Source organism: Exophiala bonariae (assembly GCF_035927105.1).
Source record: "Exophiala bonariae strain CCFEE 5792 chromosome Unknown scaffold_4, whole genome shotgun sequence".
In the NCBI taxonomy this organism is placed as follows: Eukaryota; Fungi; Ascomycota; class Eurotiomycetes; order Chaetothyriales; family Herpotrichiellaceae; genus Exophiala; species Exophiala bonariae.
In genome coordinates this window covers 200,941-218,913 of record NW_027042479.1, presented here as the reverse complement: position 1 = coordinate 218,913, position 17,973 = coordinate 200,941, and the positions used below count along the sequence as shown (strand labels likewise).

Here is a 17,973-nt window from a genome sequence, read left to right as displayed (position 1 = left end):
ACAAGGAGCAATCCACAAGCAAAGGTTACATGTGCCATCGATGTGGCCAAGTGCATTGACTTTGATTCCTTATGGAATTAGATGGTCCCGTCAAGCGGATCCACTATGTCAGCATCGTCACAATAAATACTCATTGTGCAACCGGACGAGGTCGGAGTGGCGAAAATTCGGAAATCTTCCACCGTCAAAGTGATTCACACTTGGGCCAGTCTGAAGAATTAAGCTCATACAACCGAGTCTTGCATTTGAACTTGTGTTGACCGCATGCCAACCACTGTACAGTGGTGGAATCAGCCTTGTCATTTCCTCGCTCTGATTGGAAGCAATTCGGCAGGCTAATCGCGGCTCAAGCTGCAGGTACTACGTTTGCCCATTCTTAACCCCATGCTATGTCCCCGGAATGCATGTTCAAATGGCACACGTGTCAGCTGTTCGCTATTTTGGTCCATGTTGTTGAACTCATGTGTCCATCCAGGTAGGTCTTTGACTGATGGCGTAAGATGGGAAGAATGATACTTCTGTGGTTGCGATGTATATAAAGGGAGTGTTCCTTTCCACCACTGATTCCGACACAGCATCGATCGACGATCAAGCGCAGTATTCCCATCTGCTAGACTTTTAACCTAAAACATGGCATCCCATCCCGAGTTCGACGCACGGACAGAGGCTTCAACCGTGGCCGCTGCATTTGCTGGACAGATCAGAGGCAGAACAATCCTCATCACGGGTGTATCCCCGAATGGTCTTGGGGAAAGCACAGCAGAGGCCTTGGCCGCGCAAAGTCCCAAATTGTTGATTCTCACAGGAAGATCAAAAGACAAAGTGCAGGCTGTGATTGACATGCTCCAAAAGAAGCATCCTCATGGCAACTATCGATTTCTCGAGCTAGACCTCTCGTCCCTGGCTGCTGTGAGGAGAGCAGCTGAAGATATCAAGGCATATTCCGATGTCCCACAGATTGATATCGTCATCTGTAATGCTGGTGTTATGCGGATTCCGCAGCTCGAGCTCTCGCCCGAGGGTATGGAGATGCAGTTTCAAACGAATCATTTGGGCCACTTTCTCTTCGTCAATCTCATCATGGACAGGCTTATTACTGCAGCGAAAAATTCTGCATCTGGCGCCGTGCGCATCATCAATGTGTCTTCTTTAGGTGTGCAATACTCACCAGTTCGGTTTTCTGACATCAATTTCACACGAGCACAATCAGACATACCCGAGTCAGAACGGGCAAATCTGAACACAGTACGAGCATATGGAATGTCAACTGAAGGCACATACAACCCAATCACGGCTTACGGGCAGTCTAAAACTGCCAACGTTTTGTTTTCGTTGGCACTTAGCCATCGATTGTTCGACAAGTATGCAATAAAGTCATATGCCTTGCACCCAGGTGGAATTGTCACAGAGCTATGGAGGCATACGGACCCAGAGCTGCTGAAACAACTGGTGGCTGGTCAAGCGGCAGTTGGTGGATTCAAGACTTTGAAACAAGGCTCTTCGACCACGCTTGTTGCGGCGCTTGATCCTAGTCTGCCGGAAGCCACCTCTGGTGGAGATAACTTGTACTTGAACGATTGCCAATTTTTCGAAATCACGGCTTGGGCAAGAAATCCTCAATATGCCGAGAAATTGTGGCAGCTGAGCGAGAGATTGGTGGGACAAGAATTCAACATTTAGTGTTGAGCGCAAGACAAGTCATCAAACAATCTGCTAGGTACTCTGCTTACCGTATCCGTACGAGTGCATACCTCGCTCGCATTCTCATCAAGGCGTGCTCCATAGAGCTATCCTTCTGCTTGATAACCCAGGCATTAACCGAGTTTGTGCAAGGAGCATAGTCCCACCGCGACGGACCGTTTATACGTGGCTTCTCAATCGTGGGTCACAACGGGTTGACGGGGTGTTGATTCCGCTATCCGTGCGTGATAGTCAATATGCATGGGCCGAGAACGTGGGAAGATTGCGTCAAAGGATTGGTGGAATTGGAGGCGACTTCTGGTGTTCCTTGCACCAAAAAGGGCCTCAGGGGTCAAGGTCGGGCAGGAGTACTCTTGTCAAAGAAAATTACCGAAAGATTGTTGGTGAAGAAGGACGCTGGCTGAACGATTAATTGTAACAACTCCCCTAGAGTCAAGTACATTTATTGTTGAGGATAACAATGCGTGTTTGGCCTCGTAGTATGTCCTGACAGAAGCAGCGTGGGAGTTATTTTCCATACTGCCAATCGTATTGCTGCTAACATACTAGCTCGCAGTTAGTGTGGTGCTAAATACTTAGTGAGCAGTCTGTTGTTCTTAGAGCGGCGGCAGCAACGTCATCTAAAGTCGATCTTACGCACAACAACATTCTCCCACCAAACCTGAACCACTCACACCCTCTGGCATATCCGAAGCGAGATACTACGTGTGAAGTATCCGTCGAGGTACCCATAGAAAAACTACCGCAGCTCGTATCTACCTTACAAGTTACATCACCTTCAAACCTTCACCGACTGGGCCACTCAATCCCGCAACCCCAGGTCGTAGTGATCTTCAACAACCGTCAGTCCAGGTATTCGTATCACCGTTACTGACACCGGCACTGAACAAATTCCAACACAAGTGACCGCCTCTCCAGTGGCCACTCCCACATCGACGTCCACACCATCAAGCCAGCCTCTAACTCCTCCACGTGCTGCTTGACCTGGATAGCCGCTGCTCTTGATCGAGTCGTGCCACATTCAGACCGCCTTCTTCCGAAAGAACATTTCTTCCTCTGGTCCTTTCGTTTGCACCACGTTGGCTCCCTTCCTCCTCGCAACACATCACCAGCGACTCACAGCAAATCATCATTCCACGCACAACCACCCCTGCCGTCCTCTCCTTGTCCAATGTCCTCCCCATGTCAGGTAGCTCTCCCGCCGGAAGGACGTCCGCGCCTGCCACAACGGTAAATGCCCAGCCTGTGCTCCGCCAGCCCTCGTTGTCCTCTTCTCCTTCTTTGTCGAATCCAACTTCCTCGTCGACTACAAAGCCTATTCCAATCGTTCGGGGGTTCAAGGTGAAGAATACATACAATGGCAGAGGTCCGCACCACCACTTGCAGAGGGCTCACACCCTTGATGACCACTCTCCCCAGCTTTCGGAAAGAGACACCATCTTTGCTGATCACTATGTACCTGCCAACAATGACCCGGCTTCGTTGACGGAAGGAGCGACGCACTCTACTTCACCCATTACTCCACGGAAGGCTATGACCGTGATGCCAACCATGGTTACTCATTCTGTTTCTCCTCCTGAACCTGCGCGTTCAAATGCTACCTCGTCCTCTAGAAGCAGGGCTTGGTTCCGAAAATCAGATTCTGCCACCGACAAAGAATCTCCTAGTCCTTCGCATACGAGGCCTTCCACTGGTACCATTCAGGGCATTAGGAGGATTGCATCCGATAGCCACACATGGTCCAAGAAATTCCACGTTACAGTGGGCTCGATGGAAGCGAAGGAAACCAAATCATTTGATTCTGCACACGACCTGCAAGATCACCATGGAAATATCCAACCAGGTACAGCAGCTGTTCGAAATCATGACCCGCCACAGCAGACTACCGTCGAGTTCAGTGGATCATTGCGACAAATGCTGCAAGACCAGCCTAAGACTGAGCGAAGTGTGAGTCGAGGCCGGACTCATGTCGACAAAAGCATCGAAGCAACAGTCAAAAATCCCGAGGCCATTGGAAACGCCCGTAGTAGAAAGGCCAGTCACATGATGGGCATCTTTGACCCGAGAACCAATTCACGATCACCAGCAGCACAAATTTCTAATGATGTCGCACCCCAAACCGGCGGCGACAATGTTGACATTTCCAAGCCCTCCTCACGCCCTCCCAGCTCCTCATCGCAAGATGCTGTCGTCGCTAGAACCATGCTGTCTGCCCCGAAGGATCACAACGATACACTCTTCTTGCCAGATTGGAACGATGGCCATCTTGCTAATGCCGGCGCGTCTGGCACAGTTCCTGATGTCAAGCATGATCATGATCCATACTTCCGTCAACAGGATCGTGCCCAAGTGCCAAGCATACCACCAAAATTACTTGAGGAGATAAAGGGCGCATACAAGTCACGGATTCTGAATATTGGTCCGCATGCACCCAAAGAGAGAACTCCGACCAGCTTCCATTCCGCTTCACCGACAGAGGCATCCCATCCACGTGTAAATCGTGATGATGAGGAAGAGCACATATCTGCAGCAGTATATTATCCTCGCCCTGGCCCATCTCCTGAAGAGATTGAACGACTTGCGTCTCCTGGTGAACGTACTCCAGATCTCAACCCGACTTCTCTCTTATCACCTCTCCAGAACACTGTACCCATCGAAAAGAAGCTTGTCGATCCCCTGATGACCGCTGAGCACATTGATATCTCCGTGGTCTCGAAGAATGACACAAAAGTTTTCCATGGCAATTATCAGCCGGTGGACGATGTCTCTAATGACGTCTCCAAGTTTACAGTTGATGAAAACTCCACAAGTGCAATTCTTACCACTTCCGAATCCGAGATGGAGTCCGGTGACGAGTTTGGACAACAAAGTCAAGCTGAAGATATTTCAACTACTCCTACTCAGACCACCACCATGATTAGGAGGCCCACTACTGATATGCCTGTTCCTGGGACAAGAGCAAAAGTCGTACTTGAGCCTTACAAACATCAGGTGGGAGGGCATTCAACCATCTTTCGTTTTTCTCGACGTGCAGTTTGTAAGCAGTTGAACAATCGGGAGAATGAATTCTATGAACGTATTGAACAACGCCATCCAGACATGCTCAAGTTACTTCCAAGATATATTGGGGTTCTAAATGTGACTTTTTCCAAGGTCCCGAAACAGGGCCAAGTCGCGGAGACGAAGCCCGAGGGAACTGAAACTAGTACCACTGAGACTGCTGCGCATCAAACTCACAAGTCACAAGATGTTGACCCTGCCCTTGCAGCTCATACCTTCGAAAAGCCTCGCATTGTCAGCCATTCACAACAGATTGGCAGTATTCCTCAAGTGATTCTAGATCAGAACAAGCACATAATCCCTTCCAACTATTTTGCCTTGCCAGAGAGGCCAAGAAGTGCTGATCCAAATCATGGGCGAAGGCGGAGTAAGGACTTCTATGTCGGAAATGGTGGACCTACTGATCAGCAAGAGAATTCCAAGTCACCTCCCCGCCCCGTCATGCCGGAGCATTCCAACAGCTGGGGAAATACCTCGGTCAATGAAGGATTGAAAGATAAAATCCTGCGTGAGGTATTCGGGCCACCTCCTGTACAATACTATCGCCGCCACATGCCTTCACACACTCATGGTACTGTTCCTCGAATGAGAGCTGGGCAATATCACAGCGACGGATCTCGACGGAAGAGCAACCTTTCCGCCCATGCAATTCCTCTGGCTAAGGCTTTGCACCCAGATCAAGAGCAACCTAAGAATACTGCCAATTCTGAGCAGTCAACCATGGTGCCAGTTCATGAGGAGTCAGCAACTTGCCTTGAAGTACCAAACGGCACATATTCAGCTTCTGTGTCCGCTGTTGATAGCATGACGTACGGACTTGAGAAAGTCAGGACGACAGGAAGCGAAGTTTCTACTACATCTAACGGAGAATCCAAATCCCATGTCAAACGACGCCATTCGGGCATGGGCCTCAGGCGGCGCCACGTGTCGGTCAATGAGACTCAGCCACCAGATCTAGAATACTTCGAGGATGAAGCTTACGCAACCGATGTCGGTCCCGACTCTGCTAACGACGTTTTTGCCATGGACCAAGATGCAGATTCTAACGAGAGACCGAGCAGTAGTGCACAGAAACTCGCACACAATAGCCGATTTCTACAGCCTCCAAACGGCGGTGATGCAGCGGGCGATGTCTTTGAGAACGAATCACTTGAAGATCCTGCAAAAGTTCTCGTACCCTCAAACCCGAAAGAAGCTCAATCTGCGAATTCGGGAGATCGAGTGGTTTTCTTCATTCTCATGGAGGATCTTACAAGCGGCATGGGACGGCCTTGTGTGCTCGATCTCAAGATGGGTACGAGGCAATTCGGGGTCGAAGCTACCAAGAAGAAAATGGAATCCCAAAGGCGCAAATGTAAAACAACAACATCACAAGTATTGGGAGTAAGAATATGCGGGATGCAAACCTTTGACGCCAAGACTGGTAAAGCATCGTACGAGGACAAGTATTTCGGTCGTGACCTCAAGGCAGGTCGCGAGTTTCGTGACGCGTTGATCAGGTTCCTGTATGATGGCATCAGTTACAACAGTGTCGCAAAGCACATCCCTACAATACTACATAAAGTGTCCAAGCTTGAGAGCATGGTGCGACGCTTACCAGGTTATCGATTTTATGCCAGCAGTCTATTGATGCTCTATGATGCCGAGCCTAACAAGTCGCGCGAGGCTGAAGAGGCTGCAAGGAATGGCATCAATATCGCACAGCAGAAGCAGAAAGAAGGCAAAACCTGGCCACCACCAATTGAGCTCAAAATTGTGGATTTTGCCAACTGTGTCACTGGCGAGGATCCTCTACCTCCAAATGCTCAAGCACCACCAGCACATCCGCGTGATATTGATCGTGGCTATCTGCGTGGCCTGAGAACACTCAGGGCTTATTTGGAACGTATTCTCGCAGATATCAAGTCAGCTGAGCTGCGAGATCATGGTGACAGAGAAGGGATCACCAGCGAAACTGGTCTTGCCAAGCAATACTCCCATTCTAGCAACGGGGGTGAAGAAGCACGCGATGACGGTGAAGTCAGTATGTGAGATATGGACAAGTGTCATAGAACCATCCGGGAGCGATCCAAAACAGTCTTTCAATCATGAACTTTTAGCGAGGAGTGTGGAGTTTTGTTTCTTACATCTCAATTCTTTGGGGCAGCGCGGCTAAAGCGAGAGCCGCTGCTAAACGTGGGCATTTCAAGAGAGTGGTCCATGGCAGTACTATCGATATCTCTGGAATACCCAGGAGCTCAGATGCTCTCTGTCGGTCATTGAAATGGTTAAGGGCATGGTATCTCTATTGTGGGGGGAGAGAGAAACTGTGTCAACATTCACTGTCGGCACTCTTTCTACAATACCACTATGATGCAATATACATCTCATGGAGAGCCGTCATTAGTCAAGTTTCACAATAGAAGAATAAATGTAACGATATCAAATGTTTGTCCCTCAACGACCAAGGCAGAGCTGCCAATTATCGTCGATCTGTGTTCGGTGGCACTGGCATTATTCAAGGTTCGACTGTGTCAACAGCTCCATCATGGTTAGCAAACGTGTAGGGCCTTTCCGCCTTCCACGGCAGCGGATTTGTCCGATCCGAGCCAGTCAGGTAGTCCAAGACTACATGGGTAATCTCTACTATCTACAGCACGAAACACAGGAGTGATTACTCGTATAGCGTCCAAGTTAGCAACTCAAAAAACTTCAGAGGGGCAGGGGCTCTCTCATGACAAGCACTCCAAACACCACCGCTCCAGGGAGGTGAACAACAACCAAAAACCAATCCAAGATCTTCTTCACGCTGGAACAATATTGGAAGGCTTATCTCTGCCTCGACCAATGTCAGGTCATAGTCGACCACACAAACCGTTGATCGCCTTGTCTAGATCGCGGCCTCTCGTATTCTGGCTTGGCAGCTGAGCCACAGGAGTCACAGAATGGACTACAACAACACACCGTGCAACCCATTGCACCTCACTCCGCTACATGCTTCTTCGGTGTGATGGCGGAGGTTCTGGCAGTGGCCTCTGGCATCGCCGGGCTACTCTCACTGACTATCGAGGTCTATTCCGTCAGCTCAAGATACATAAGTTGTGTCAAGCAAGCTTCTAGATCAATCCTTGACATTCAACGAGAACTCAAAGTCTTGAAAACTATCCTGTCAGAACTTGATAAGGCATTGGAGGCTACGGAGGCTGATGAACTGTTCAAGGACAGGCCATCGGCAGTTTCGTCCATCGAAAACACAGAAGAGTACAGAGAGGTCCTTCAGCGACTCCAGGCTAAACTCCTGAAGGAGTCGTCAAAAACAGGACTCACTGCGAAAATTAAATCTTTCACGTGGCCGTTCAGCGAAGAACGAACACAAGGTATTCTTGATGTGCTGCGCAGACACGTGAATGCTTTTGGTCAAGCTCTTTCGATAGATTCATTTCGGGTTGAAGCTGAAATACTCAAAGAGGTACAATTTCTGGGCAAGAAGCAAAGAGAAGAAACCCGGACCCGGCTTCTTGAATGGCTTTCACCCAAGGCGCAGGATGTCAAACAAAAGCAGCACGATATCCTTGCTAGACGAGTCGGGAGTACTGGGGACTGGCTCTTGGTCCATCAAGACTTCAGGCAATGGAGCTCAGACCCTTCCTCATCTATTCTATGGTGCTCAGGTGATCCCGGGACTGGAAAGACCGTCTTGAGTTCAATCGTGATCGACCATCTGTCCCGAAAGTGCCAGCCGGGCAGAATCGTTCAGGCCGCAATATACTGTGATTACAAAGATCAGACTAACCAGACAGCCTTGAATATCCTCGGAAACATCACAAGACAAGTCATTCAAGGACAGTCCTCCTCCATCAAGCCGCTGGAGGACCTCTATGAAAGTCTGACAAAACGCTCGGCACTCCCTAATCTCAAAGATTTTGAAGGTCTGCTGCACACAACATGCCGAGAGTTCGAAACTGTGTACGTAATCATCGACGCACTGGATGAGCTACCACCGGACCGGAGGAAAACACTCCTTCCTATCCTCCTGGCTCTCCAGAAAGAGCAGCTAGCCAAAATCTTGGTCACTAGCCGGCCTCATCCTTTAGATATCCAACGAGCGTTTCAGAAGCATATCAGGCTCGATATTCGCGCTTCTGATGAGGATGTTCAACAACTCATCAGAAGCCAGGTGGAAGAAGACGACGATCTCCTTGATGCTATGGATGATGATGAGAAAATGAGGGAGGAGGTGATTGAAACCATCACCAAAGCTGCTCAAGGAATGTAAGTGAGTCCCTTTCTGGCTTCTGGGTTTTCGTTTTATTCTAGTTCGAGGCGATGCAGATCGTTGCGACCTCTACATCAATATTTTGACTAATTTTCTTAGCATCCTTCTCCCGGTTCTCCAGCTGAAGCACCTACAAGGACTATTTAGCAAAAGCCAAATTCGCAAAGCTCTGCAAACAATGCCCAAAGATCCTTTTAGTATGTATGACACGACCATCGAACGCATAAAACGGCAGGGTGCCCAGCGAAGTGAGCTAGCGCTAACGGTTTTGGGTTGGATTTCCCATGCACGGAGACCACTTCTGATTGACGAACTCAGGCATGCCTTGGCGGTGGACTTCGACGACGAAGGCGAACGTCACAGACTACATCAGGTTGATGTGGATAATCTCATCCGATCGCAGCTGCTGATCGATGTCTGTGCCGGACTTATAACCATTGAGCCAGAAAGTAAAGTCGTGCAATTGGTCCACTTTACGACGCAGGAATACTTCAACAAGAATGGTGGGTCGCACTTTCCTGATATACCTGGAAAAGTTGCTGGCACCTGCCTGACCTACCTCTTGATCGACGAGTTTGAAGCTGGCCCTTGCCTCAAACCAGACTCACTGAAACGTCGTCTCGACCAGCATCCATTCTACGAATACGCCGCAAGTCACTGGGGCGACCATGTTAGAGGCAAATTCGAAATCAGTTGTTTACATTTGATACTCGAGCTTATTAGAAATGACAAGAAGCTGTGTGCATCAGTCGAGGCCTGCAATGTACGAGAGCGAGAATTCTTTCGATGGTGCAATGGCTTCGGGTTTGAGCCTAAGAATTTTGGTCCACTCCATTGTGCATCTTCTCAAGGATTGGACGAAATTATCAAAGTTCTGCTAGCTGAGGGCAAGGATCCAGGCGAGATTGACGGGACCTTTAAAACTCCTGCTCACTGGGCTGCATGGCGAGGACACTGCTCGTCATTGCAACTACTGTTAGACACTGGCTTCGACATCCACACTCCAAGCGAAGATGGCTTTCGTTTACTCGAAACTGCAGTTGACCAAGGTCATCTGGAACCCGTTCAGTTGCTGCTGGATCGGGGGTTTGAAATCAATAGAAAAGGCTTTGGGGGCAGTACGGCTCTTCTCACAGCCGCACTCATGGGCCACGAAAATCTTGTTCAGCTCCTTCTTCAACAGGGAGCAGACTGTCGGCTGACGACTCAATTTGGGGAGACTCCCCTGGTGAAGGCCGTGCTTTCGGGCCAGAAAGCGATAGTGAGAATGCTTTTGGCTCATGGTGCAGAAGTAACTTCCGTCAACTCATGTGGAAACACTGCGCTCCATTGTGCTGCGTACACTGGGCAGGTCGATCTCATTGAGCTTCTACTTGAGGCTGGTGCAGAAATTGATTTGCCAACCATCAGCGGAGCTACAGTCTTACATCTTGCGGCAAACCAGGGACGCGAGGACGCTGTAAGATACTTGATTGGGAAGGGTGCCAGCATTGAAGTGAGAACGGCCGAGGAGAGCCCTGACCTGATGCCTTTAATCAAGGAAGTGGGAAGATGCATTCCACAAATGGTGCAGCTAAAAGCATGTGGGAGAGGTTCGACACCACTGTATGAAGCAGCGCTACATGGGCACGAAAAGGTCTTCCATTGCCTAGTCGACTCTGGAGCATCACTGGCCACCATGGACGCAGAAGGCAGTACATTACTCATGGCTACGGCATCCTCAATTGCGCATGGTAGGGCTTTTTATATCAATGACACCTCGACCAAGGAGGCCATGAAATCATCTGCGCTTTCACTTGCAGAGTATTTGATTGATCATGGCGCCGACGTAAATGCTTCAAATAAGCAAAAATTCACGCCTTTGCTCAACTCTGCGCGGGAGGGCTTCTTCCAGCTCATTGAGCTTCTGGAGAAGTACAACGCAGATACAAGTGCAAAAAATGACAAGGGTTATACAATGCTCCACTTTGCGGCCAGTGGTGGCCATACTGACATTGTGGGCCGATTATTGAATCAGGGATCAGATTTGGAAGCCAGGACTGATGAAGGGTGCACCGCAATCCATTTTGCAGCTCAAACCGGCGCATTGGAAGTGACACGGATGTTACTTGATCATGGAGCAAACCTTGAGCTATACGACAACGAAGGTAGATCGCCATTATTCAGGGCCGTATGGTCCCATAACGCGGAGTATGTTCAGTTTCTCTTGGATCGGGGAGCAGACCCTGACTACAAGGTGTTTCATGATCTCGATGTACTCTACTGCGCTGCACTGAACAACGAAACCGCAATCATGAATGTGCTTGTCGGAGAAAATGTCAATCTGGTGAAGGCTTTGCACGACCGGAAGATGATACATTTAGCGGCTGAGCGAGGAGACCTCGATGTTATTCGAACCCTAATAAAATGTGGTGTGGATATGTCCTCTCCAGATGAGGAAGGTGATATGGCTGTTCATTATGCGGCTGGAGCTGGGAATATCGACGTGGTTCGATTCTTGCTAGAAGCAGGGGTAGGAGTTGATTGCCCAGGGAGGTTTGGACGAACCTCTCTACTTTATGCAGCATTGGAAGGCCAGGATGAAATGGTCGATTTCCTCTGCGAGAAGGGCGCCAAATGCGACTATGTTTGTGAAAAAAACACAACGGCTCTTGGTCTGGCACTTGATAATGGCCACATGTCACTTGCCCGTCGCCTTGCAGATCGTAGAACACCATTGGATCATCAAGAAGATCGGATTTGGGAAGCTTATGCCGATGGTAAATGTGAGATGCTTCAATTCCTCATTGAGCACTGGGACTCAGATTCGCCCATCCCCGAAGAGATTACATCACGTCTTATTGAAGTGGCTGCTGAGTATCGAGATCAAGCATTTGCGAAATTTCTTTTGGAAAGGAAATATCCTGTGAATGGAAAAGAACTGGCAAGGACTACTGCACTAGCAACTGCTATTCACCGGGGTGATTTGGATATGGTAAAACTTTTGGTTGACAATGGTGCAAATAGGAGCGAGGCCTTCTACGATCGAAACCCTGTCCATTTTGCACTCCACTGCCGCGAAGAAGACATTGCCCACTACCTAGCCGAACATGACTTTGAATTTCACTGCAATCAAGGAATGTTCATTGCGATTCGGCAAGGGCTATGCTCTTTTGCTGCGAAGACACTCATTGAAGGAGCACATGCGCCGATCATCAAGCTCGAAGACAGAGATGCGAAAGGAAGAACCTACTTGCACCTCGCTGCACTTCATGGCCACGTGGACTGCACACAATTACTAATTGACCATGGAGCGGACTTGGAAGCTACGGATCATCAATCAGCCACTCCTCTTTTCTCCGCCAGCCTGGAGACTTCCAGATTACTCCTTGAAAAAGGCGCAAATATGAACGCTGTTGATAAAGCTGGCAATACTCCTTTGCATCATGCCAGTGAGACCAATGAACCCGGTTCACTAGAACGTATGGAGCTTCTCATTTCTAATGGCGCATTTGTCAATTGCAGAGACAGTGATGGAGACACGCCATTGCACATTAGCTGTGCATTCAACTATCATGATAAAGCTGATCTACTTCTTGCCAATGGAGCAGACATCTCTGCCAGAAGCAACGATAACAACCAGCCAATACATCTCGCCACGGGGGGTCGCCGGTACCACTGGGAATCCTTTGATGATGAAAAGTCCATCTTAGATGACACTATCGACTTACTTCTCAGACATGGAGCAGAGATAAATGCCCCTGGCTTCCACCAATCAACGCCCCTGCATATCGCAACAAGGAACCCAATGTTATTGGAGTACCTCCTCGAGAAAGGCGCTGATATTGAGGCTGAAGATGATCAGAAGATGACTCCACTGTTACATGCATGTGTGAGCAGCGCGCCAGCACATACTTTTGATGTTTTACTGCAAAATGGTGCGGATATGCACAAGGTTGATATCCTCGGCCGCGATGCGCTCGAATTGGCACTTTATAGCGGCACCGAACAAGGAGCTGAAGTCCTTCTCAAAAATGGGTTTGCTCCCACCAAAAGCAATATCAATACAGACGATTTTGAGCTTCATCGAGCTGCTCGAGGTGGATGTACAACATTGCTGTCCCTTTTACTCCAACAGGACAATGTCCAAATTGAGCAAAAGAATGGAAGTGGGAACTCACCACTGGGCAGTGCCATCTTCAGAGAACAACTCGAGTGTGTCGAGCTGCTTCTTAAACATGGTGCAGACCCTTGTTCTTCGGGGCCGTGTGGCTGTCCAGAAGCACATTTAGATCCCCTCGTCATGGTAGCGGCGAGAGAATCCACTCCTGGGATCTTGCTGTGCTTGATTAAGCACGGCGCTGATCCGAATGTCCGCAATTGGCACAACTCCACGCCGTTAACGATTGCCGCTGAGACAGGCAACCTAAAATGTGTAGACGCACTTCTCGGGATAGAAGAAATCGACGTGAATGCCGTTGACGACGATGGAGATACAGCACTCATCTGTGCTGCAATCGGAGGCAGATTTGAGCCCACAAGGCTACTGCTGAAACGGAAAGACGATGACCGAGAAATCAAAAATAAAAAGGGTCAAACAGCCAAGGAGACGGCTGAGAAGAAGCGCCATCGCCGTTTGGCAAGACTATACGAGGCGGATGAGAAAGGATTGGATTTGGACGGTGTTGAACCCTATATACCACACGCTTACGACTCCGATAACTCCGGCAGCGGGTCTACAGGAAGAGGTGTCAGTCGACGAAGAGTGGTCGATCGGTCGAATTCGTGTGATAGTCTCGCCTCTGAAGGAAAAGATGGTGCAGTCGCCACAACACCTCATGAGTGGTCTGATGAGGAGATTAGGGTTGTTGAGTTGAAAGACTCGGATGATGGTGTGCCGATGCCGACGGATGGAAATCGAGATGTCGTTGAGCTGCCGATGCGATGATGAGTCTTCAATTCCTAGCTATACGACTAATTGATATTATTGCGAATGAATGATTCTACAGAAAGATCGAGCACCAGTATCGTGGGCTGTGCGAAAACTGTGAACTGAACGCTCGGAGACTGGGTTTCTTTCGTGCAGCCAGATTTCGGACTTTGTATTCATCTAGCCAAGGAGTGTCATGCCAAGGGGACCACTTTTCGTAAGTCGAGTGCCATCATCTTGCGAGCCTTGCATGCCATGTACTTCGATAGAGATCCAGGAACTCCCTAAACTATGAATCTCAGTCTTTAGTTAGTTCAGTGCATTCGTATTATTGACGGGGGTGATGGTAGCCTGGCTATCAAATGGAATGTACGCCCCACGACGAGGTCCGGAGGCTCGATTATTTTCACTACGACCGAGACAGCCAAAAGATCACACACACTGCGACGTGCAGACATGATGTGAAACCGACCAAGCATGGAATGATTGCCATCTAGGTGTGGACAATTCTCTAGACCCTCAACTGGTCATATTCATAACTAGGCACAGTCGACCGACATTTCGACCGGGATAAGGGGGCCTCAGCCTCGGCCTCGATTTCACGAAGACCCGACGACTTCCCACCCGATGTTGGAGCTTCTCCTTCTCTCTTCTGATGATTTGGGTCTTCGTCTTGCGGGCGATAGGGTTAATATATCGTGGCAGAATTTGGTGTAATTGAATACGGAGAAGATAGTGGACAAGGTTGAAGGGCTAATATGTGATTTATTTATGGTCCCCAGTTTTGCACATTGAGCGGTCGAAATGGGTTTTGATGTTCCAGTACTAGGTAATTTTCGAAGGATAGGCAATAAGGATACTGTACTTGGGGTTTATCCAGTAAGTAAAAAGCACTCAACGTCGGTCAACTCAATGATAGCTCCGATCTCTGTACAAAACAATACATTCAGGGTCTGAATGAGTAGCCTTGACAACTGTAGCTAGCCGAAGAGTGTCTTATAGCCACGAAAGAAGCCCGCGTCTCCAAAGATCTCAATCACGGCCTCAGAGTCAAACTCCACAACATCTCCATCCCAGTCCCCGGACCCGACCAAGTCCCGATAAAAGTCATCGTCGCAGGCAGTAATCCTAAGGATTGGAAGTTTCTCTCGGTATTCACTGATTTCGTGCGCGAGGGGTTCAATTCAGGCGATGAGATTGCTGGTGTCGTGGCGAGTGTGGGCAGTGAAGTGGCAGTAAGTGGGAAGCTCAAGGCAGGCGACCGTGTTGCGGCGTTTCATTCCATGATTAGTCCGGCAGGGGCGTTCGCAGAATATGCCGTCGCACCTGCGGCGACAACGTTTCGCGTCCCTAACGGAACGATGTTTGAAGAGGCTGCGACTATACCACTCTGTGCGATGACTGCGGCTCTGGGAGTCTTCTCATACCTCGGTCTGGCGGAGCCACGGGCCCGTGGCAATGATGGGGGAAAGGATATAGCAGGTGACAGTATTGAGCAGGGAGGTATCATTGTATACGGAGCAGCCAGTGCAGCCGGAGCATTTGCGATTAAGTTGCTCGTGCATGCCAACATACATCCGATCCTCTGCGTCGCTGGGAATGGCATCCCCTTCGTCGTGACGCGTCTCGAACGTGCCAAAGGCGACAAGATTATCTACTACCGCGATGGCAGTGCCGCCGTGATCCGGAAACTGGCCGCCAGTGTCCCTGCTGGTCACAGATGTAAACTCGCCTACGATGCCGTCTCGGATGACCAAAGCACCACCAATATCAGCCAAGTACTGGATCCAAAGCAGGGGCGAATTACGCTCCTGTGTCCACTGGCTGAATACCGGCACATTCCAGACACCGTGACGCAAACGAAGATCAGTGTTGCTGTGGTGCATGAGAACCCTGCGTATCATGAGTTTACTGAGAGATGGTTCAATCTCTCTACTGATGGTCTGCAGCAGAGCTGGCTTAGAGGTTATCGGTATGAGGTCTGCGAGGGTGGACTACTAGGTGTCGAAAACGGTCTCAGACAACTGATGAATGGGAAAGCAAGTGCCTGCAAGTACGTTTTTCGAGTGGCGGACACTCCTGACTGGGGGAGGCTTCCTGAGCACACATTCCTGAAGGCGACAGTGGAGTTTCGGAACGAAAGAGTTCTGATGTTTTGCGAGGACGAGTGGATCTGCCAACTAGGAGGAGTGCGAAGCTGAAGCCTTGAGTTTCGCTTTAAAGGAGCATGATGGACAGATTAGACATGGAAAGATATCTGAGGATGAAAGATCATTTCAATGCTTTGGCGTTCATTGAGTCGGGGATCTGCACATGGGATAATGTGGCCGTCTATACCTCAGGCCGTCAAGAATCATACCATTGAAGCTTACCTTATGGACATCGAAGTAGTTTACCTTCCACAAGCCTGATCATCATCTGCGACGTTGTCGTTGGAATAAGCGTGTTTCTACACAAAAGGGACACTGATGACGTCGGCATCAAAGTTCTGAGTTTTAGGCTAAGCATGCCTAACAAAGCCCCCCATCGCCCCTCACGTTCTCCGCAAGAAGCGCCTACGAGTAAGTCGCCCCCAAGCCTTGCGCCAATTTTTGTCGGTTAGCACTTCCGTTTAGGTCTCAACCCCTGTGGCTCAGGCCACTCGCTTAAGCAAGAGTCCGGGTTCCTGGCACGTGATGGCCTGTCAACTTCTGGCATTGCGAGTCGGCATTATAATTTTCTCCCTCACCGCCTGAACATTTCGCCCCTCGGATTCACAAAGTCAACAAAGACGTGTGAAGAATCTCCAGCCTACCCCGCCCGAAGGATCAACTCTGCTTCCATATCTGTGTCCGAGATTGGTGAAGGCTCAATATCTCCCAACTTCACAAGTTATCCTTATATAGCAAACACCATGGCGACAACCACCATCACACGAGAAAATGTCACGACGCTCTTCCCCGAAGTCCACACCCGCCTGATCGGCGCTGAAATGGCACCCAACGCCATCCCCTCAGGCAGCGACGGACAGACGGACTCAAACGACCTGGCCGGCTACGACGAAGAGCAAATCCGCCTCATGGACGAAGTGTGCATCGTGCTCGACAACAACGACCAGCCCATCGGGTCCGCCTCCAAGAAAGCATGCCACCTGATGACCAACATCAACCAAGGCCTCCTCCACCGCGCCTTCTCCGTCTTTCTCTTCCACCCCCAGACGAAAAAGCTACTCTTGCAACAACGAGCGAGCGAGAAAATCACCTTCCCGGACATGTGGACGAACACGTGCTGCTCACACCCACTGGCGCACCCGGCCGAGACGGGCCACGGCGACCTGCCGAGCAACGTCGAGGGAGCGAAACGCGCGGCGGTGCGCAAGCTGGACCACGAGCTGGGCATCCCCGCGGCGCAGGTGCCCATCGCCGACTTCTCCTTCCTCACCCGCATCCACTACCTGGCGCCATCGGACGGCAAGTGGGGCGAGCACGAGATCGACTATATCCTGTTCATCGAGGCCGACGTCGACCTCAAGATCAACGAGAACGAGGTCCAGGCTACACGCTGGGTCAGTGCGGACGAGCTGCGGCAGATGTTCAAGGACGTCGAGTCCAAGACCGGCGTCGACAAGGCCCTGAAATATACTCCCTGGTTCCGGCTGATCTGTGAGGGCATGTTGTTCGAGTGGTGGGATGCTTTGGTGGATGGGAAGCTCAGCACCTTCACGGATGAGCAGGGCATTCGAAGGATGTAGATCGTGGTTTGTGGGTGGGTTGCTCTCGATCGAGGGAGTGAGGCAATGGGCCTCCTGTTTCTGCAACATTGTTTCCCATACGGTTTATCAGGGGCGCCCTGTGAGTGGGGTTTCCATAGCATGAGGTATGTCATAGCCACAGGCGTTTTCAGGCGCAATACAAGACCACAGACGAGAATCAGAACCAGAACCACGCCCGTCCGCATTTGGTATCAGATCCGTACGAGGCTGTTACATGGATTTTTTTACAAAACATTTCACCGGGTTTAATCGTGCTTAGAGGCTAATTGATCTCGAAGACTGAAGGTCCTGATATTC

General features: G+C 49.9%; 3 protein-coding genes across 3 annotated transcripts; all 3 read left to right on the top strand.

The window, feature by feature from the left end:
* Positions 1–630: 630 nt before the first annotated feature.
* LTR84_009633 (uncharacterized protein) lies at positions 631–1,680 on the top strand (the record flags this gene model as incomplete). The annotated part of the gene is made up of 1 exon (XM_064853172.1): positions 631–1,680. The coding sequence occupies one exon, from the start codon at positions 631–633 to the stop codon at positions 1,678–1,680; it is 1,050 nt and encodes a 349-aa protein (XP_064709571.1).
* Positions 1,681–2,883: 1,203 nt separating this feature from the next.
* Positions 2,884–16,126, top strand: LTR84_009632 (uncharacterized protein; the record flags this gene model as incomplete). The annotated part of the gene is made up of 4 exons (XM_064853171.1): positions 2,884–6,784; positions 7,635–9,012; positions 9,116–13,922; positions 14,906–16,126. The coding sequence occupies 4 exons, from the start codon at positions 2,884–2,886 to the stop codon at positions 16,124–16,126; spliced, it is 11,307 nt and encodes a 3,768-aa protein (XP_064709570.1).
* Positions 16,127–16,818: 692 nt separating this feature from the next.
* IDI1 (isopentenyl-diphosphate delta-isomerase idi1) lies at positions 16,819–17,655 on the top strand (the record flags this gene model as incomplete). Its single annotated transcript, XM_064853170.1, has 1 exon — positions 16,819–17,655. One exon carries the CDS (start codon positions 16,819–16,821, stop codon positions 17,653–17,655), a length of 837 nt encoding a protein of 278 aa, XP_064709569.1.
* Between the last annotated feature and the right edge of the window lie 318 nt (positions 17,656–17,973).